The sequence below is a fragment of the Anolis sagrei genome, chromosome X (assembly GCF_037176765.1).
Source record: "Anolis sagrei isolate rAnoSag1 chromosome X, rAnoSag1.mat, whole genome shotgun sequence".
NCBI lineage: Eukaryota > Metazoa > Chordata > Lepidosauria > Squamata > Dactyloidae > Anolis > Anolis sagrei.
Genome location: NC_090034.1, coordinates 32,849,578 through 32,871,794, shown reverse-complemented (window position 1 = coordinate 32,871,794; position 22,217 = coordinate 32,849,578). Strand labels below are relative to the sequence as shown.

Sequence of the window (22,217 nt, the reverse complement as noted above, 5' to 3'; positions counted from 1 at the left end):
TTGGGTGAGAGTATGCAACCCTGCCGTACGCCTTTCCCAATCTTGAACCAGTCTGTTGTTCCATGGTCAGTTCTGACTGTTGCTACTTGGTCATTATACAGATTCCTCAGGAGAGACATAAGGTGGTTTGGTATGCTCATACCACCAAGCACTTGCCACAATTTATTATGATCCACACAATCAAAGGCTTTAGAATAGTCAATAAAACAGAAATAGATGTTTTTCTGGAACTCCCTTCCTTTCTCCATTATCCAGCCGATATTGGTAATCTGGTCTCTCGCTCCTCTGCCTTTTCTAAACCCAGTTTGAACATCTGGCAACTCTCGCTCCATGTATTGCTGGAGTCTTCCTTGCAGGATCTTGAGCATTACCTTACTGGCATGAGAAATAAGGGCCACTGTACGGAAGTTGGAGCAGTCTTTTGCATTTCCCTTTTTTGGTATGGGGATATAAGTTGATTTTTTCCATTCTGATCGCTATTCTTGTGTTTTCCATATTTGCTGGCATATGGCATGCATCAACTTGACAGCATCATCTTTCAAGATTTTGAACAGTTCAGCTGGGATCCCGTCGTCTCCTGCTGCCTTGTTGTTAGCCATGCTTCTTAATAATAATAATAATAATAATAATAATAATAATCCTTTATTTATACCCCGCGACCATCTCTCGCAGGACTCGGTGCGGCTTACAAGAGGCCGAGCCCAAATACATCATAAAACATAACAACAACAATACAACAATAAATAACTCATACCAAAGCAAAACAATACAATAATGATGAGACGCAATTAAAAACCTATGGCAGGGCCAAATGTAAGAATTAAAATTTTAAAATGCTGGGCATGTCCAGGGAAATAGGTTGGGTATTTTAAATAGGTGGACGTGCAGACAGTACTAACTCTCTCATAACGTACATTTAGGACATATTGCTTGGGAGTCCTTATTCTGGGAAGGCACACTGGAATATCCACGTCTTCAAGTTCTTTCTAAAGGCCCATTCAACCTCACTCCTCAGGATGTCTGGTTCTAATTCACTCATCATACCGCCAAAACTATCCTCAATATTATTATCTTTCCCATAAAAATCTTCTGTATAGTCTCGCCACCTTCTCTTGATCTCTTCAGCTTCTGTTAAGTCCCTGCCATCTTTGTTTGTTATCATGCCAATTTTTGCCTGAAATTTACCTCCAATGTTTCTAATTTCTGGAAGAGGTTACTTGTCTTTCCTATTCTGTTGTCTTCTTCCACTCCCATGCATTGCTTGTTTAAAAATAGTCCCTTATCTCTTCTGGCTAACCTCTGGAATTGTGCATTTAACTGGGCATATCTCCCCCTATCACTCTTTTTGCTTTCCTCCTTTCTTGGGCTACTTCCAGTGTCTCAGCAGACAACCATTTTACCTTTGTGGTTTTCTTTTTCTTTGGGACGTACTTTGTTGCTGCCTCCTGAACAATGTCGCGGATGAGCTTAATGGGTCCATATTACGCCACACCATTATAGCAGTATTATTCCATTACAATGGCTATGGCTGCCTCCTATAGAATCCTGGGATGTAATTCACAGAGGGCTCTTAGGCCTCATTATGAAGGGTCCTGCCTGGCGAGCATTATGCTAAACCACATTTTCCCCCAATCAAAAGCACACTCACCAAGGTTGAAAGCACCAACAGAGGTTTACTCACAATTCAGTCAGAAGAGATATGTGTAAGGCTAGCACCAAAAATACACGAATAATATGAATCCAGTCCAATCCAATCCAATAAGCCTTTATTGGAATATATATAGCAAAGAGGTATAAAATACAGTACAAACCATAGAAAATGGAACTTCACATTTGCTACACATTTGCCTCATTAAACAACCAACTCCAGAATTCCACAGGAGCCAGTTATAGCAGTTAAAGTGGAACCATTGTGCTATAACAGCTTAGTTATGGTTAATGTTAATCATAGACCTAATGTTTTCAAATTCTTCATTAAAACGATGAAAGCATGATGCTTTCTGACAGGAGAATTTGATGGGCATGGCAGACTGGGGGTGAAAACGGGACAAGCCTTTTGAGAATCCCTAAAACTTAGGATGCATCCCCATCTAGTGTCTCTGAGAAGAACTGTCAGCACTTCCAGTTCTATATTTTGGAAAAGTGTGCGATTGGATGCCTTTTTCTTCTCAGGAGAAGCCTGAAGATGGCAGCAGAAGCAAAGAAATAAGGGGGGGAGGGATATGGTGAGTACCATAGCAAGGCCTTCCATAGCAAGCCAAGGTTAGATGGAGAAATGTGAAAGAACCAGCTAGGCACTCGATTCCGAAGCAAGGAATTCTTTGTTTCAAGCCATTTGATGATTTCCAGGAATCAAAACCCATTCTTTGCATGATTTGGGATGCTTTCCAGCCATTTCGTCATCCAGAGTCCACAGCATCTCAACCTGGGGGTCAGGACACCAGGGGAGTCATGGGGGGGGGGGGTTGTCAGAGGGGTCGCCAAAGACCACCAGAAAACACAGTATTTTCTGTTAGTCATGGGGGTTCTGTGTGGGAAGTTTGGCCCAATTCCATTGTTGGTGAGGTTTAGAATGCTCTTTGATTGTAAATCCCAGCAACTACTACTCCCAAATGTCTATTTTCCTCAAACTCCACCAATGTTCACATTTGGACATATTGAGTATTTGTGCCAAGTTTGGTCCAGATCCATCATTGTTTGAGTCCACAGTGCTCTCTTGATGTAGGTAAAGTACAACTCTAAAACTAAAGGTCAATGCCCACCCAACCCTTTCAGTATTTTCTGTTGGTCATGGGAGTTCTGTGTGCCAAGTTTGGTTCAGCTCCATCACTGGCGGAGTTCAGAATGCTCTTTGAATAAATTCCAGCAACTACAATTCCTAAATGACAAAATCAATCCCCCCACCCCGAACCCCACCAGTATTCAGATTTGGGCATATTGGATATTTGTTCCAAATTTGGTACAGTGAATGAAAATACATCCTGCATATCAGATATTTGCATTACAATTCATAACAGTAGCAAAATTACAGTTGTGAAGTAGCAACAAAAATAATTTTATGGTTGAGGGTCACCACAGCCTGAGGAACTGCATTAAGGGGCCGTGGTATTAGGAAGGTTGAGAAACACTGGTCCACAGAGTATAGTTATTGGACACTGAGTTGTGGGTTCTTCAGAGATGCACTACTGCTCATTAATCAGTTTTGTGGGATTGCTTGATTTGCTGGGAGGGTAGAAGCAGCAAACGGGTTACATAGAATCATAGATTGGAAGAGACCTCTAAGGGCCCTCTAAGGGCCATCCGGGCCAATCCCAATCTGCCACGCAGAAGACACAATTACACCCTCCAATGTATCATATTCATAATCTTTCACAGAGAACAATTGGCCAAGCAACATCAAGGTGACAAAAGGTTCTGAATGAAGAGGGCACAAGTAAGAAGTGGCTGCTGCAGTTTGATTTTGCCGGAGCCGTTGGGGAAGTCTACAGAACAGACTGGACAGGTGTATCTGTTCCTATCCAGAGGTGTCCATCCTCCTCAGCAAAGGCCACTTCCTCCTCAGCTTGGGCTTCTCCTGACACGATCCAGCCCTGGCAGAATAAACAAGCAAGATGTGGTCTTTACTGAAGGAGGTTTTGGTCTCACTTCCTCCTCTGCTTGAAACACCGTGAGCTGCGTCGCTGTCCCATACCTGGCAGTAATAATCTGCCTCATCTTCTGCTTGGGCTTGGGTGATGCTTAAGGTGGCCGTGTTGCCAGAGTTGGTGCCAGAGAAACGGTGCGGGGTCTCCGAGGGCCGCTTGCTATCTTCATATAGAATGAGGACAGGGGCCTTGCCAGGTTTCTGTTGGTACCACTGCACATACTTGCCACCGATGCCATCCGCTGAGCAAGTGATTTGGGCATTTTGCCCCAAAGAGACAGATATGGATGGTGGCTGAGAGACCACATATTGACCCAAGGTACCTGAGGAAGGAAGTATTTCAGAATCAGTCGGTTTTCTTGTACCGCCCACCTCAATGTTTCATAACTGAACATGTGTTGCTGAGTGTGGTCAAGATGGCAAAAGGAATGAAAGAAGATGAACAAGATCAGCTAGGAGAGACAGTTTTATCATCCCTGAGCCAATGGGAAAGGGTGAAATCTCACCCTCTCCTCTGTTCTGCTCTGCTTGGGAAAAAGAGAGAAAGTGCGAAGACAAGAGAGAAATGAGGACATGAGAGAAGTGGGACAGTAGAGTGATGATTTGGACTTCCCTGCCAGATTGCAATGGTTGGAGTTCTTCATTGTAAAGCAATAATTTCAAAAATGACCTATTTCACCTTACCTGAGCAGTAAGCGAAGAGGACAAGGAGGCAGATCCAAAGCATGGTGAGAATCTGGGTGGCTGATCCTTCAGAAAGTGGTGAAAAGTTCAGTCTAATTGCCCTCCACATGGCTTTGTTCTTAAAAGGTGTGGGTTTTGTAACCCAGCCCCAGTATTCAAATCATTTCCCTTTCAAACGCAACTGTTGTTCCTTTCTCAGCCCTCTGAATGTGTCTTTCTGGGAGAGTTTTGGACCTGGCATCACATGGTTCCTCCCTCAGGTCCTCTGTCCCCCTTTCAGGCCCTACAACAGGGAGATTTTGGCCAAGGGAGTAATTCTGTCAGTAGATTACTCTCTCAGAAAATCTCCGCCATCAGTCAACAGAAAAGAATTCCTGCCAGTCAAAGAGGACTAAGATCAGTCACAACACCTTAGAACTTTTGTCCTAGAATTGAACTTTGGGTGTTGTACTAAAGAAGGAACATCTCCAAGCTTCAACATTATGTGGTCCCCCAGGCTTACATTTCATGTCGTAGATGCTGTGGGGTCAAGTTACCTGTACAAGTGCTGCCTCCCATGTTCATGTGGTTGTTCAGGTGTGCCTTTGGTGGATGGTGATGCTTTCCAAGGGTATTCTTGGCAAGATTTATTTAGAAGAAATTCACCATGCATTTTGAACTATCGTTGGGAGTGTTGTTCTAGTTCCATTGCAATGAGGGTTCATACTTTACCATTTCCATCACATCTTTCTAATACCTCACTAACACTAGGATCCCACAACAATCTCAGCATTGTGATCATAAGCTTTGGAAAACATTAATGTTTATAGCAGAGATGTGAACTCTTATAACCTCATGTTATGTGACTCAATCTTTTGTGACTTTTTTGGTTTCAGTGTTTCTCTCCCTGGTGCACACAATTCATAGCTTTGCTTCCACCTGGAGGAGAAGCACAATGTTTTTGTTTGACTTCCCTATCATGGGGCAATGCCGTGACACACACTGCTGCCCCATGCTGCACAATAATAGACTGCCTCATCTTCTGCCAAGGCTCCGGAGATTGTTAGGTAGCCAATGTTATCAGAAGCAGCCATGGACCCAGAAAAACGAGAGGGGACCCCGGAGCCCTGGCCCTTGTTGGATTCTTAATAATAATATAGGAGGAACCGGGGTGCATTTCCCATCACCTGCTGGTACCAGTATATAGTTCTGCCTCCAGGGTTTACAGAACAGGACAGTTTGACTGTCTTCCCCAGGGACACGGACTCTGACATTGGCTGGGACACAGTGAGCTGTGCGTCCGAATCTGGAAAGAGAAAATTGAAGACGGGATGAGACTCAATATGCTCCTGATTTTAGGAGTAGTCTGGAGATAAAGAGAAACTCTTCCCACCTGAGCAACAGGCCACTAACAGCAGGCTAACAAGGGGAACCCGGAACAAGGTGAGCAGATGTTGGCCTTAGCGTTAGAGGAGGGAAAGAAGATCTCACACCGGTGGCTGTGCTCAAAGATTTGGGTCTTTATACCTGCCCTGTTTCTGTAGGTGGAGCATTGGTGCTTGGCCCCTGGGTTCATCAGCATTTACCTCATTGGACGATAGGCAGAAGGGTCCATTCTTGGGAGAGTTGCACAAAGGAATCGTTTCAGCTCTGCCTCTGCAATCTATGCACTTGGTGAAGTAGATCATTTCTTTTGGTAGAGAGTGGGGTGCCACAGGTACCACAGTTGGGGTGCATCTACACTGTAAGATTGATGCGGTTTGACACCACTTGAGCTGCCATGATTCAGTGCTATGCAATCTTGCGATGTGTAGTATCATGAGGCACCAGCCTTCTTTTGGCAGAGAAGTTGGAAAACCTTCTCAAACTACAGGTTCCAGGATTCCATAGCGTTGAGCTAGGGCAGTTAAAGTGGTTTCAAACAGCATTCATAGAATCATAGAATCATAGAGTTGGAAGAGACCTCATGAGCCATCCAGTCCAACCCTCTGCCAAGAAGCAGGAACACCGCATTCAAAGCACCCCCGACAGATGGCCATCCAGGCTCCGTCCAAAAGCTTCCAAAGAAGGAGCCTCCACCACACTCCAGGGCAGAGAGTTCCACTGCTGAACGGCTCTCACAGTCAGGAAGTTCTTCCTAATGTTCAGATGGAATCCCCTTTCTTGTAGTTTGAAGCCATTGCTTCGCATCCTAGTCTCCAGGGAAGCAGAAAACAAGCTTGCTCCCTCCTCCTTGTGACTTCCTCTCACATATTTATACATGACTATCATATCTCCTCTCAATCTTCTCTTCTTCAGGCTAAACATGCCCAGTTCTTTAGACTGCTGTGTAGTCGCAGCCTTGGAAAGAATAACCTCAAACCACGCAATAGTAAGGACTTGATTTTTCTTCTGAGGGGGTTTGATGGTGTCCCCATGTACTTTGCAGAAAGACATGACAAAGATGCTTGAAAATAATCCAAAATAACCCAAAAGGTCTTTCTTATACATGTCTTTAGTGAGCAGAACTAGCCAGAAAAAAACAGCTGGAAGTAAAAGTTGGGCCAGTTCCCAGGAGTCTTGAACCACCAATGCACCAGTCTGAAACACCAGTCATTCCACACTTGGAGGAACTTTGGAAAAATATAGCATGTACCTTTTCTCACTTTCAGATACATCTCTGGTAGAAATGCTAATGGCTTGAATTTAGAGTGGTATTTGTGTTTGCTTTATGGACTGTCATTGGAAGTGTTGCTCCTTTGCAATGAGGGCCCACACATCACATCTTGCTAATATCCAGCTAACATTGGTAGCAGTGTGATCATCAGCTATGGAAAACACAGGTATTTGTTACTGAGATATGGAAAAAATAAGGAGGCAAGGAAGCATTTGCAAAGGTTCCACAAGGCCATGGCAAGAGTAGGGAGTAGCACTTGAAACAGGATGCAGGCAAACCAAGAAAGAGTAAAGCCTTGGTTGAGTGAGAAGCCTCAGATTCCTACAGTGTGGACCTCAAGCCATACAGCAATGGGTCTCCTTGGCCCAGGCCTGGTCATAAATGTCCCTTGGAGTCACTGCCAAGCAACTGTGTGGGAGATGGTCCATGCATGAAGAGGAGCTACACCTGATAGGACTTTGTGCTCCACCCGTTTGAGGCAGGACCTCAACTAGACTCTGGGGGACATGTAAAGGTGTCATGAAAAGGAGGTTGTTTAATGCACACACCAGCATGGTGTAGATAAGCCCTGTCTGGTTCATTCTGCCAAGCCCCTCTCAACAATGTCTTTATGATTCACCATCACCCTCTAGTGTTCTTTTATTTTATTGCAATGCACCAGGCAGATCTAGATCAGAGACTTAGTAAACTGAGATTCACCAGGCTCTTCTCTAACTCTTGGACCTTGGCAGTGAAAGACACAATCAAGTCCCAAAAAGGATCCAAAAGCTAGATGTGGTCTTTGTTGAACAAAGTTTTGGTCTCATTTCCCCCCTCTCCTGACTTGTAAATGAGGCCAATTCATACATGAGTAGAATACAGTAGTCAAGTTGACTTCATTGCAGGTTTTGGTCTCACTTCCCCTCTGCTTCAAGTACTGTGTGCTGTTCGGTGCTGTTGTCCCACACCTGGCAGTAATAATCTGCCTTGTCTTCTGCTTGGACCCAGGAAATGCTTAAGGTGGCTGTGTTGTCAGAGTTGGTGCCAGAGAATCGGTCTGAGATCCCCGAGGACCGCTCACTACTCCAATATATAATGAGAACAGGGACCTTGCCAGGTTTCTGTTGGTACCATTGCACTTCCTTGCTACTGATTCTGTTCCCTGAGCAAGTGATTTTGCCATTTTGCCCCAGAGAGACAGATTAAAATGGTGGCTGGGAGACCACCTATTGCCCCAAGGTACCTGAGGAAGGAAGTATTTCAGAATCAGTCAACATTCTCGTACCTCCCACCTCAATCTTTCATAGCTGAACGTGTGTTGCTGAGGGTGGTCAAGATGGCAAAAGGGATGAAAGAAGATGAACAAGATCAGCTAGGAGAGACAGTTGACTTTTTCCTCAGCCAATTGGAAAGGGTGAGAGGTCACCCTCTCCTCGGTTCTGCTCTGCTGGCAAAAAAGAGGGAAAGTTGGAAGAGGAGAGAGAAACGAGGACATGAGAAAAGTGGGACAATAGAGTAATAACTGGGACATCTCTGCCAGTTTGATATGGTTGGAGTTCTTCATCGTAAGGCAATCCTTTTAAAAATGACTTATTTCACTTTGCAGAATGTACCTGAGTAGTAAGCGAAGAGGGTGAGGAGGGAGATCCAAGGCATTGTGAGAGTCTGGGCAGCTGGTCCTTCACAAGGTGGTGAAAAGTCCAGTCTGACCCCCCTCCCCATGCCCTTGTTTGTAACCCAGCCCCAGTATTCAAATGATTTCCCTTTCAAAGGCAACTGTTGTTCCTTCCTCAGCCCCCTGCAGGTGTCAAGGCTACAGCCAGAAAGTGTCTTCCAAGGAGAGTTTAGGACCTGGCATCACACAGTTCCTCCCTCAGGCCCTACAATAGGGAGATTTTAGCCAAAAGAGCAATTCCACCAGTGGATTGCTCTCTCAGTAGATCTCCACCATCAGCCAACAGAAAAGCATTAGTCGAGGAAGATTAGAACTTTTGTTCTAGAATTGAACTTTTGGAGTTGTACTAAGGAAGGAACATCTCCAAGTTTCAACATTGTGTGGACCCCCAGGCTTATTACATTTCATGCTGTAGATGCTGTGAGGTCAGGTTATCTCACCAAGTGACACCTCCCCTGTTCATGTGGTAGTTCGGGTGTGCCTTCAAGTCATCTTTGGTGGACAGTGATGCTGTGCTAGGATTTTCTTGGCAAGTGTTGAAGGCTTTCATGGCCGGAATCACTGAGTTGTAGGTTTTTTTGGCCTATATGGGTATGTTCTAGAGGCATTCTCTCCTCACATTTTGCCTGCATCTATGGCAAGCATCCTCAGAGGTAGTGAGTGTCGACAACTATCTACAGACCCACCAAGAAAATCCAACAAATGCTACGTTCAGCAAAGGACAAGAGGGATCCTCTCACTTCTGCCAGAGTCTACCGTGTACCATGCAGCTGTGGACAAGTCTACATAGGGACTACCAAATGCAGCATTGCCCAAACACGAATCAAGGAACATGAAAGGCACTGCAGACTACTTCAACCAGAGAAGTCAGCCATAGCAGAGCACCTGATGAACCAACCTGGACACAGCATATTATTTGAGAACACAGAAATGCTGGACCACTCTCACAACCACCATGTCAGACTACACAGAGAAGCCATTGAAATCCACAAGCATGTGGACAATTTCAACAGAAAGGAGGAAACAATGAAAATGAACAAAATCTGGCTACCAGTATTAAAAAAAACTCTAAAATTACAACAGCAAAATAACAGAGGGGAAACAGTCAGGGACATCTAATCACCTCTCAACAAAAGATTGCCCTAGGCACTAACAGGCCACACCAAACAACTGCCAGGCCATCAAATGCTAATCAAGGTGGTCAGTTGAAACATTCACACCTAGCTCCAACAGACAAGAGTTCTTTGTCCCACCCTGGTCATTCCTCAGATATATAAACCCATTTTCCTAGTTCCAACAGACCTCACTACCTCTGACGATGCTTGCCATAGATACAGACGAAACGTGAGGAGAGAATGCTTCTAGAACATGGCCATATAGCCTGAACAAAACCTACAACAACCCATAAAATAATATTCCAAGGCACTGAGAGTCCAGACAGGAATCAACCAAGAAGCAAGAACAGAACAGATGCTGCTAGTCAAGTTGAAAGGCTAGGAAAAACCATGAAGACAAGATCAGTTGGACAGGAATTCCGTGAGGCTTGTGCTAGGTTTCCAAACGATGCCTGATTTGACAAGATTTTCTGCTGGCAAACCTTAAATCCCAATAATTGGTTTCGTTTTCCCCTAGTCTTTGACTTTAATTGATGAATTCTTTCGGTAAACATTGGACCTCTTGTCGATTCTGGCTAATCTCCAGCCGCTGACTCTGCTTATCTGACTTCTCATTCACTTTAGCAGGTGTCAGACTGTATCCTCACTACCTCTGAGGATGCTTGCCATAGATGCAGGCGAAACGTCAGGAGCGAAAGCCTCTAGAACATAGCCATATAGCCCGAAAAAACCTACAACAACCCAGTTTGTTGGCAAGATTTATTCAGAGGAGGCTTGCCATGGCCTCCCTCTGAGGCTGAGTGCTGCAGACTTGCTCATGGATATTCTTTGGTCTTCCGGAATCCTAGTCAAACACCCAACCCTGTCCCCATCGTCTCAGGTCTTCCATCACCACATCCCACCAAATCAGTGAGACCAATTGTGTATAATCAAAATGGCATTCCCATGAGTTTGTGCGATTAGTGGTCCTACTGCGTTCATGCCTCTGTATACATTTCTCTTGATACTTTTTGGAAGGGGATACCATGGCTTGAGTCCCATGTACAGGGAAAGAACAGGATTTAAGCGAAGAGATGAAGATAAAGTTGAGGTGGGTGGTATATGTTCAAAAGCCTCGATGTTGTCATTCTTTCCTTGTGTCTGATCATCTGTTTGCACCTTAAGCACTTTGGAAGTATGAGCAAATTGTCCCTCAGGGATAAGAAGGCAGGTTCTTGTCTCATTTCCCCATCAGGGCGCACCACCGTGACACGCATTGTTGTACCACACAGCACAGTAATAATCAGCTTCATCTTCAGCCAGGGTTCCCGCAATGTTTAAATAGCCAGTGTTACTGGAGATATCTTTGGACCCAGAGAAACGAGAGGGAACCCCAGAGCCTTGGTGCTTGCTAGAATCTGAACTGAACCGTAAGAGATACCGTGGAGCACTCCCAGGTTTCTGCTGGTACCAATACACAGAATAACCACCAATGTTGACTTCACTGCTCATGGCGCAAGAGAGTTTCACTGTCACCCCCGGAGACACGGAGGCCGAGGGTGGCTGGGTCAGGGTGGGCTGAGACCGTGCTCCTGGAAAGAAAGCAAGAGAAAAAAGGTGACCCATCTGCTGGACTCACCTTAGTGACAGGTTTCCCATGTGCATGGCCTGCTCTCACCTGTACACCACACAATGAAGAGCAGGCTAACCATGGCACACCAGGACATGGTGAAGTGTGTTTGGTCCCAACTACAAATGAAGAAAACTTCTCAAAACAGGTGGATGGGTGTCTTCCCACACTGTTACTCCTTTATACCCACCCAATCGGCAGAGGTGGAGCATCGGCAAAGTAGCTGAACACTCCACAGCACCAACCAGATTGACTCTTATGGCCTCAAGGTGTCTCACGTGTTTGATGACCCATTCCTCAGCTTGTCATGGATCACACACATTTTGTACCGACATTGTCAGATTTGTACTTCTCACTATGACCAGTAGATTGATAAGAGAGTTTATCTATTTTGTCCTGGCTTACACTTGAGGAAGTAGCAATCCTTATGTTGGGACAGAATGTCCTCTTCATCAACATATTGAAAAAAGGGAGCACCGGGATTGTGGCACAGCTGGCTGAGTGTCAGCTGCATTAAGATCACTCTGACCAAAAGGTCATGAGTTCAAAGCCAGCCAGGGTTGGAGTGGGCTTCCAACCAATTGTGTGTAGCCTGTTGTCGTCCTTTGCAACCTGAAAGACAGTTGCATCTGTCAAGTAGGAAAATTAGGTACCACCTTAAAAAAAAGTGTGGGGAGGCTAAATTAACTGATTTATGAGGCCATAAAGAAGACTCTAGCAAAGCATTCCAGCGGGGAAGCATGTGGGGAATGCGGAAGTGCTTCATCAGCATTGCAGATGGACGATGAAAGCGACAGCTCTTCTGGCGGCCAGAAAAAAGTTAAATAGCCTCTGTCTATGTCTGTATATGTTTGTATGTCAAAAATGGCACTGAATGTTTGCCATAAATGTGTACACTGTAATCTGCCCTGAGTCCCCTGCGGGGTGAGAAGGGCGGAATATAAAAGCTGTAAATAAATAAATAAAATAAATAAAGGCAATTCTGCCACTTCAAAAAGACTGGACAAGATAAACAGTGAAGGATGGGAGCATGCCTTGGCATTGGTGAATCAGTTGTAACAGGGGACTTGGATATGCGTGGGCTGTATATCTGAGCAAGAGGAGATAGGTCCACTTGGCATCAGAATGGTGGTCCTTCCCTCCATTAGAGGCATCAGGAGCTCAGCAAGAGGCAAAGATGTCACCAGGATGAATGACCAAACTGATTAGCCTTGAGCCAGGGCAGTTCAAGTTGTGTCAAACGGCATTCGTTCTACTGTAGCAACACCCTTGGAAAGAAGAACCCCTACCATGCAATATTAAGGACTTGATGGTTTCAAATGGGGATTTTTGGTGTCCCTGTCTACTTTGCAGATTGATGTCTGACACAGCTGTTTAAAATTGATCCAAAAGGCCTTTCTCATACAAGTATCTTCAATGTGCAGGATTAGCCAGGAGAAACAGCTGGAAGTAAAAGCTGGGCCAGTTCCTGGGAGGCTGGAACCACCAATGTGCCCCACTTTGGCACACCAGCCATTTCAGACTGATGTGGAACTTTGGAAAGATATATCCTGTTCCTTTCCTCACACTTTTGATAAAGCCTTGGTTGAGTGAGAAGCCTCAAAATCCTATAATGTGGACCTCATCAGGTCTCCTCTGCCTAGCCCTGGCCACTAAATGACCCTTGGGGACATTGCCAGGCAACTGTGAGGGTGGTGGTCCAAGCAGGGAGGGGACTACACCTGGCGGAACCTTGTGCTCCACCCGTTTGAGGCAGGACCTCAGCCAGACTCCGGAGGACATAAAAAGGTGTCATGAAAATGGGCTGTTTAACATATGCACCAGCATGCTATGGATAGGTCCTGTCCAGTCCATTCCGCCAAGCCCCTCTCAACAATGTCTTTGTGACTCACTATCACCTTCTAGTGTTCTTTTATTTTATTGCAATGCACCAGGCAGATCTAGAGCAGAAACTCAAGTAGAATTCTTGGCAATGAACTCAATGGGATCCATTGACCCAGAAGATTCGGATGGTCTAAAATGCGGCAGCCAGGCTGCTAGCGGGATCATCTATAAGATCCCATATTACACCGATTCTGCAACAACTGCATTGTCTACCAATAGAACATCGGATCTCTTACAAGATCCTGATCCTGTCATTTAGAGCTCAAAATAGCCAAGGACCTTTATATCTTAGGGACCGCCTCATTCCTTTTCCCCATCAGTGGTCACCTCGATCCACCCAGGAAAATCTCCTATACATATCGGGTCCTAGGGAGGCACATTTGGAAGCTACAAGGCGTAGAGCTTTTACAATCTATGCTCCAATTCTGTGGAACTCATTGCCTCCATATATTAGAGCAATGTCGGAGTTGCGACCTTTTGTAAAGGCGCTCAAGACTTGGCTGTTTGGCTGTGCATTTGAGTAATCGGATCAAATTTTGCCATAGTCACTGCTGCATGTTTTTATGTTGAATGTTTTTATGTTGGATGTTTTTATGTTAAATGTTTTTATATTGAATGTTTTATATTGTGTATAAGCTATTTTAAATTGTAAGTCGCTCGGAACACCTTGGTGGAGAGCGACTAATTAAGAAATAAAGTGATGATGATGATGATATTCCCTGTTTCTAGGAAAAAGAGGATCCGGGCTGTGTTGGATTGCCAAGCCATACTGGAATCCATAGCTGAGTGGGAACGATGCCTTGTCCTCTACATCTACAGAGAGATTTTTTCTGTTGGTATGTTTGCCAACTTATGGCTGAAACATCACCAGCTCAGTGTTGGAGGAAAACAGAACAGCCTTTTCCCCTCCTCCAATCTATTTAATGTGTGGCCTAAGAATGGGATGTCTCTTAATTTTCTCACAAAGATAGCTCTGCAATAGCTGGATAAAATCATTTGCTTTCAGGCGGAAGTCCCAGAAATACTGGGCACTGGAATGAGTTAAACAGGAGATTTCAGTGAGGAGATTGTTGCAACAGACTGGCCTTGGTCACACATACTGTATGTCTCTTGACTTACTAAACTGAGATCCACCAGGTTCTTCTCTAACTCTTGGACCTTAGCAGTGGAAGACACAATCAAGTTCCAGAAAGGATCCAAAAGCTAGATGTGGTCTTTGTTGAAGGAGGTCTAGGTCTCACTTCCCCCTCTCCTGACTTGTAAATGAGGCCAACTCATACATGAGTAGAATACAGTAGACAAGTTGGGTTCATTGCAGATTTTGGTCTCACTTCCCCACTGCTTCAAGTACTGTGTGCTGTTCGGTGCTGCTGTCCCACACCTGGCAGTAATAATCTGCCTCGTCTTCTGCTTGGGCCCGAGAAATGCTTAAGGTGGCTGTGTTGCCAGAGTTGGTGCCAGAGAATTGGTCTGAGATCCCCGAGGGCCGCTGGCTATCTTCATATATAATGAGGATAGTGGCCTTGCTAGGTTTCTGTTGGTACTACTGCACATACTTGCTACTGTTGCCATCCCCTGAGCAAGTGATTTGGCCATTTTGCCCCAGACAGACGGATGCGGATGGTGGCTGGGAGACCACATATTGGCCGAAGGAGCCTGAGGAAGGAAGTTTTCAGAATCAGACAGAGTTCTTGTACCTCCCACCTCAATTTTTCATAGCTGAACATGTGTTGCTGAGGGTGGTCAAGATGGCAAATGTTTGCCGTTTGTATGTTGTGCTCCGCAAGTCCCCTTCGGAGTGAGAAGGGCGGAATATAAATGTTTTAATTATATAAAATAAATAAAAGAGATGAAAGAAGATGAACAAGATCAGAAAGGAGAGACGCTTTACTTTTTCCTGAGCTAATTGGAAAGGGTGAGAGGTCACCTTCTCCTCTGTTCTGCTCTGTTGGGGGAAAAGAAGGGAAGAGGGAAGAGGAGGGAGAAACGGGCACATGAAAGAAGTGAAACAATAGAGTAATAATGTGGACTTCCCTGTTTGATTGGAATGGTTGGAGTTCTTAATTGTAAAGCAATAATTTCAAAAATGGCCTGTTTCACCTTGCGGCATGTACCTGAGCAGTAAGCAAACAGGGCGAAAAGGGAGATCCAAAGCATGGTGAGAATCCAGGTGGCTGGTCCTTCAGAAGATGGTGAAAAGTCCAGTCTGATCCCCTTCCCCATGTTTTTGTCTTTAAAATGTGTGGGGATTGTAACCCAGCCCCAATATTCAAATCATTTCCCTTTCAAGGGCAACTGTTGTTCCTTCCTCAGCCCTCTGCAGGTGTCACAGCTGGAGCCAGAAGGTATCTTTCTTGGAGAGTTTTGGACCTTACATCACATGGTTCCTCCCTCAGGCCCTACAACAGAGAGATTTTAACCAAAAGAGCAATTCTGCCAGGGGATTGCTCTCTCAGAAGATCTCCACCATCAGCCAACAGAATGGCATTTCTACCACTCAAAAAGGATTAGGACCAGTCCCAACACCTTAGAACTTTTATCCCATACTTGAACTTCTGGGAGTTGTCCCCAAGCTTCAACATTGTGTGGATCCTTAGGCTTCCTAAATTTCATGCCAGAGATGCTGTGGGCCAGGTTAACTGTAGAAGTCGCTCCTCCCCATGTTCACTTGGTTGTTCGGGTGTGCCTTGAAATCACCTTTGGTGGACAGTGATGTTGTCCTAGGGTTTTCTTGGTAAGGTTTATTCAGAGGGGGACAGAGTGCTGGTGACTTGTCTAAGGACACTCTTTGGACTCCCAGAATCCTAGTAAAAAACACACCAACCCTTTCCCCATAATCTCAGGTTTCCCATCACCACATCCTACCAAATCAGTGAGAACAATTGGATGTCATTCTTTCACTGTGTACTGTATATTATTTTAGGTCTACATAAGACTAGGGCTAAGAAAGCCTGATATGGAATTGAGAAGATGGGTTGAACAACTCGATCAATATACAGCGGAACTGATGTGCATTCATGCCATTGGACACTCATCCAACTTAGGACCTAGAGGGAATACATGCCGTTTGGCATCACTAGGTCCTACAGCATGGTCCTATGATATGCAAAGTGCTTTGTGTATAACCAAAATGGCATTCCTACAAGCTTGTGAAATAAGCAATCCTGTTGTGTTTATGCCTCTGCATACATTTCTCTTGGTACTTTTTTGGAAGGGGATACTATGGCTTGAGTCCATGAACAGGGAAAGAACAGGACATAGAATCATAGAATCATAGAGTTGGAAGAGACCTCGTGGGTCATCCAGTCCAACTCCCTGCCAAGACGCAGGAAAATCACGTTCAAAGCACCCCCAACAGATGGCCATCCAAGCTCTGTTTAAAAGCCTCCATAGAAGGAGACTCCACCACACTTCGGAGTAGAGAGTTCCACTGCTGAACAGCTCTCACAGTCAGAAAGTTCTTCCTAATGTTCAGGTGGAATCTCCTTGTCATAAGTGAGGAGATGAAGATAATGTTGCAGTGCATGGCATATGTTCAAAAGCCTTAATGCTGCCATCCTTTACTTGTATCTGACCATCTGTTTCCATCTTAAGCACATCGGTATCACGAGCAATTTGTCCCCCAGGGGATAAGAAGGCAGGTTCTTGTCTCATTTCCCCATCAGGGTGCACCACCGTGACACGCATTGTTGTGCCACACAGCACAGTAATAATCAGCTTCATCTTCAGCCAGGGTTCCCGCAATGTTTAAATAGCCAGTGTTACTGGAGGTATCTTTGGACCCAGAGAAACGAGAGGGAACCCCAGAGCCTTGGTGCTTGCTAGAATCTGAGTAAAACCATAAGAGGTACCGTGGAGCACTCCCAGGTTTCTGCTGGTACCAATACACATAATAACCACCAATGTTGGCTTCACTGCTCATGACACAGGAGAGTTTCACTGTCTCCCCCAGAGACACGGAGGCCGAGGGTGGCTGGGTCAGGGTGGGCTGAGACAGTGTTCCTGGAAAGAAAGCAAGAGAGAAAAGGTAACACATCTGCTGGACCCACCTTAGTTACAGGTTTCCCATGTGCATGGCCTGCACTCACCTGCACACCACACCATGAAGAGCAGGCTAAGCGTGGCACACCAGGACATGGTGAGGTGTGTTTGGTCCCAACCACAAATGAAGACAACCTTTCACAACAGGTAGATGGGTGTCAGTCCACACTGTTGCTCCTTTATACCCACCCAATCGACAGAGGAGGGGCAATGGCAGAGTAGCTGAACACTCCACAGCACTGACCGGATTGGCTGTTGTGGCCCCAAGGTGTCTCACGTGTTTCATGAAAATCATTTTGTACAGATATTGTTTCATTTGCAATTCTCACTATGGCCAGTGGCTTCGCAAGAGAATTTATCTACCGTATATTCCAGCATACGACTGGGCGTATAAGACGACCCCCAACTTCACCAGTTAAAATATAGAGTTTGGGATATATTCGCCGTATAAGACTACCCCTCTTCTAATGCACACCAAATAAAATTTTTAAAAGTATCAGATTTGATTTCAATATGGTAATTTTCCTATTACTATACCTCCTTCTCTGCCTCTCAGATGTCACACATGCGCACATGCACCGCTTCACTGCAGCCTTCAGGAGCCAGATCTGAGAGGCAGAGAAGGAAGTATGGTAATAGGATACAAGGGCAGGCCAGACAGGTAAAAGAGGTGTGTTTGTCTGGGCCCAGAGCCACTCTATCTCTTTTTTCCATGCCCCGGGCGCACCGGATGCATGTAGCTTGCTCCCCCTTCACTTACACCTTCCTGGTGAGGCGCCCCTTCACCTCACCATTGGGACCACATTAAGTCCACGATTCCTGATGAATGGATTTTCTTCTACCACACTTGTACAGCGTCGCCCTTAATGCTTTTATACAGTCGCTGCATATGGCAGGGATGCGGCCATTGCCATTTTTGAGCTCTCCCCATCATATGCAGCAACCACAGATTCTCCAATCCGAATGGAAGTTTCAGCACCCGCTCTATAAGACGACTCCTGGTGTATAAGACTACTCCTGTGTATAAGATTACTCCCGCATATAAGACTACTCCTGTGTATGAGACTACTCCCGCGTATAAGACGGCCCTGCGTATAAGACAACCCCTGATTTTTGAGAAGATTTTCTTGGGTTAAAAAGTAGTCTTATATGCCAGAATATACGGTATTTTGTCCTGGATTAAAGTTGGGGAATCAGCCATTCTTAAGGTGAGATGGAATGTCCTCTTCACCAACTTATTGAAAAGGGGCAATTCTGCCACTTCAAAAAGGCTGAACAGGGTGTACGGTGCAGGCATGGAATCACGTCTTGGCATTGTTTAATCCATTATAATAGTGGACTTGGATTTGTGTGGCCTGTGAATGTGAGCAAGAGGTCTGTGGAGACAGGCACCCAGTCCACTTGGCATCAGGATGGTTGTCCTTCCATCCATTGAATGCATCAGGAGCTCAGCAAGAGGCAGAGAGGTTGCCAGGTTGAATTACCAAATTGATTATCCTTGAGCCAGGGCAGTTCAAGTGGTATCAAATGGCATTCATTCCACTGTGTAGTTATACTTGGTAGAACTTTGAAAAAAACAAACATATCATGTTCCTTTTCTCACTTTTTCAGATTCTTCTCTGCTGGAGATGCTAATGCCTAGAATTTAGACCGGTATTTGTGCTTGGATTTTTGTCTGTTGCGGGAAGTGTTGTTCTGGTTCCGTTGCAATGAGGGCCCACACTTCACCATTTTCCATTGCATCTTACTAACACCACACTAACACTAGGATCCTACAACAATCTCAGTGTTGTGATCATAAGCTTTGGAAAACATGAATGTTTATAGCAGAGATGGGAACTCTTATAACCCCAAGTTATGTGACCCAATCTTTTTTCTTTTTTTTTTACTTTTTGTGGTTTCAGTGTTTCTCTCCCTCATGCACACAATTCTTTGCTTTGCTTCCACCTGGAGGAGATGGAGAATGTTTTTGTTTGACTTCCCCATCGTGGGGCAATGCCGTGAAACACATTGCTTGGGCTCCATGCTGCACAATAATAGACCGCTTCATCCTCTGCCAAGACTCCGGAGATGGTTAAGTAGCCAATGTTACCAGAGGCATCTTTGGACCCAGAATAACGAGCGGGGACCCCAGAACCCTGGCCCTTGTTGGATTCTGAGTAATAATGTAGGAGGAACCGGGGGGCATTTCCCGGTTTCTGCTGGTACCAGTATATCCTTCTGTCGCTAGAGCTTACAGAACAGGAGAGTTTGACTGTCTTTCCCAGAGAAACTGAGTCCGATGTCGGCTGGGACACAGTGAGCTGTGCATCCGAATCTGGAAAGAGAAAATTGAAGACGGAATGAGATTCAACATGTTCCTGATTTTAGGAGTAGTCTGGAGATAAAGAGAAACTCTTCCCACCTGAGCAACAGGCCACTAGCAGCAGGCTAACAAGGGGAACCCAGAACATGATGAGCAGATGTCAGCCTTAGAGTTAGAGGAGGGAAAAAGACCTCACACCGGTGGCTGTGCTCAAGGATTTGGGTCTTTATACCTGCCCTGTTTCTGTAGGTGGAGCATTGATGCTCGGCCCCTGGGTTCATCAGCATTAACCTCATTGGACGATAGGCAGAAGGGTCCATTCTTGGGAGAGTTGCACAAGGGAATCATTTCAGCTCCGCCTCTGCAGTCTACACACTTGGTGAAGTAGATCATTTCTTTTAGACTTGGTGGAGAGTAGGGTGCCACAGGTGGTCTCCAGGCACGCTTCATTGAGACTTGGGATGCATCTACACTGTCAGATTGACGCTGGTCGACATCACCTGAGATGCCATGGCTCAATGTGCAATATCTTGGGATGTGTAATATTATGAGGCACCAGCCCTCTTTTGGCAGAGATGGTGGAACACCTTGTCAAACTACAGCTTCTGTCAGAGTTAGACTCTCCAGTCTCGGCACAGCAAGCGTGAGGTTTCAAAATAAACAAACCCAAACAGCATTCTTCTCTGTTTCCAAGATAGCTTTTACTAAAAGCGTCTATACACAAAAGACTACATGATGAGACTAAAAGATGGCGACGAACAAAGCATAGCAAGAAGAAGACACAGCAAACGAAAGATCCGCCCTTCCGTGTTATCTATGTTCTTGGCTGGTACACTCCCTAGTTTTCTCAGGGCAAAGGAATTTTGTGTTATCACAGTTTCACTGTCTGGCCTGTAACTTTGTAACAATAACAATTCTACTGCATGTGTAAACTGAACAATAAATGAACATGACTGAATCCATCTTTGAGAAGCAATACTAATACATTGTAATGCTAATACAAACACATTGAAAAACATACATGTGAAATAACTACAACTATTCTGACAGCTTCCAGGATTCCATAGCATTGAGCCAGGGCAATTAAGGTGGTGTCAAACAGCATTCAAACTATTGTGTAGTTGCAGCCTTGGAAGGAATAACCCCTCTCATGCAAGATTAAGGCCTTGTGGGTTTCAAAGGGAGCCCAAGTCTTGAAGGTTTCCAAGGGAGCCCTTGTCTACTGTCTACTTTGCAGATAGACCTCTGACATGGTTGCTTATAAAAAAAATCCAAAAGATCTTTCTCATACATGTTCTCAGTGAGAAGGATGAGCCAAGGAAAACATCAGGAAGTAAAAGTTGGGTTTCCGGGAGGCTGGGACCACCAATGCACCAGTTTGGCATACCAGTCATTCCATACTTGGAAGAACATTGGAAAGATATATCATGTTCCTTTTCTCACACCTTCAGATTCTTCTCTGGTGGAGATGCTAATGACTTGACTTTAGACCGGTATTTGTGTTTGCATTTTGGACTGTTGTTGGGAGTGTTATTCTGATTCCATTGCAATGAGGGCCCATGCTTCACCATTTTCCATCGCACCTTGGAAATAACAAGTGAATGCTAAACGCACAGAACATTGGTAGCATTGTGAATATCATTATCAAACTTGAAATGTAGAAAAATAATAATGAGAGAATGAGGCATCTGCAAAGGTTCCACAAGGCCATGGCTAGAGTAGGGAATATTATTATTATTATTATTATTATTATTATTATTAATATTAATAATAATATTTATTTATACCCCGCCACCATCTCCCCAGTGGGGACTCGGAGCGGCTTACATGGGGCCAATCTCAAATTCCTACTATGTGCACCTGAAGACCCCATTTGGTCTCCTCTGCTCGGCCCTGGCCACTAAATGGCCTTTGGGGACACTGCCAGGCCACCGTGAGGGTGGTGGTCCACGCAGGGAGGGGGGCTACACCTGACCGGACTTTCTGCTCCACCCGTTTGTGGCAGGACCAGCCAGACTCTGGAGGACATGCAAAGGTGTCATGAAATGGGGGCTGTTTAACACACACCAGCATTGTATGAATAAGCCCTGTCCTGCCCATTCCGCCAAACCCCTCTCAACAATGTTTTTGTGATTCACCATCACCTTCTAGTGTTCTTTTATTTTATTGCAATGCACCAGGCAGATCTAGAGCAGAGACTCTAGTAGTGTTCCTGGCAAAGTTCTCCATGGGATCCATTGGCACCTGCCACCTGATATTCCCTGTTCCTAGGAAAAAGAGGATCCTGACTGTGCTGGACTGCCAAGCCATATAGAATCCATAGCTGGGTGGGAGCGATGCCTTTTCCTCTACGTCTACGGAGAGATTTACATGTGTCTGTTAGGACGCTTGCCAAATTATGGCTGAAACATCACCAGCTGAGTTTTGGAGCCAAGCAGAACACCCTTTCCTGCTCCTCCAACCTATTTAGTTTCAAATAATGTGTGGCCTAATTTTCTCATGAAGATTTAGATCTCTGGCTGATAGCTCTACAACAGCTAGATAAAATCATTTGCTTTTAGGCATAAGTCGCAGAAATACTGGGCGCTGGAATGAGGTGAACTGGAGATTTTAGTGACCGGATTGTTGGAACAGAGTGACGTTGGTC

The 22,217-nt window shown here is 45.1% G+C and overlaps 2 protein-coding genes across 11 annotated transcripts in view; both read right to left on the bottom strand.

The window, feature by feature from the left end:
• The window catches only part of LOC132781523 (immunoglobulin lambda-1 light chain-like), a 224,553-nt gene that overhangs the window by 31,056 nt on the left and 171,280 nt on the right, over positions 1–22,217 (bottom strand). The gene's annotated exons all lie outside the window — the stretch shown is intronic.
• Positions 1–22,217, bottom strand: part of LOC132781637 (immunoglobulin lambda-1 light chain-like) — a 123,809-nt gene that overhangs the window by 25,235 nt on the left and 76,357 nt on the right. For 2 of the 7 annotated variants that reach the window (XM_067473133.1, XM_067473134.1), the window contains exons 1-2: positions 19,670–19,756; positions 19,273–19,582 (exon numbers count right to left, since the gene is read on the bottom strand). The exons of 4 other annotated variants lie outside the window; for them this stretch is intronic. In XM_067473133.1, the coding sequence (XP_067329234.1) occupies positions 19,273–19,582; positions 19,670–19,718 (359 nt within the window). In that variant the 5' untranslated portion in view covers positions 19,719–19,756. Of the gene's footprint in view, positions 1–3,671; positions 3,967–4,327; positions 4,402–19,272; positions 19,583–19,669; positions 19,757–22,217 lie in introns of those variants that run through there. One more of the 7 variants, XM_067473139.1, reaches the window with a different exon arrangement.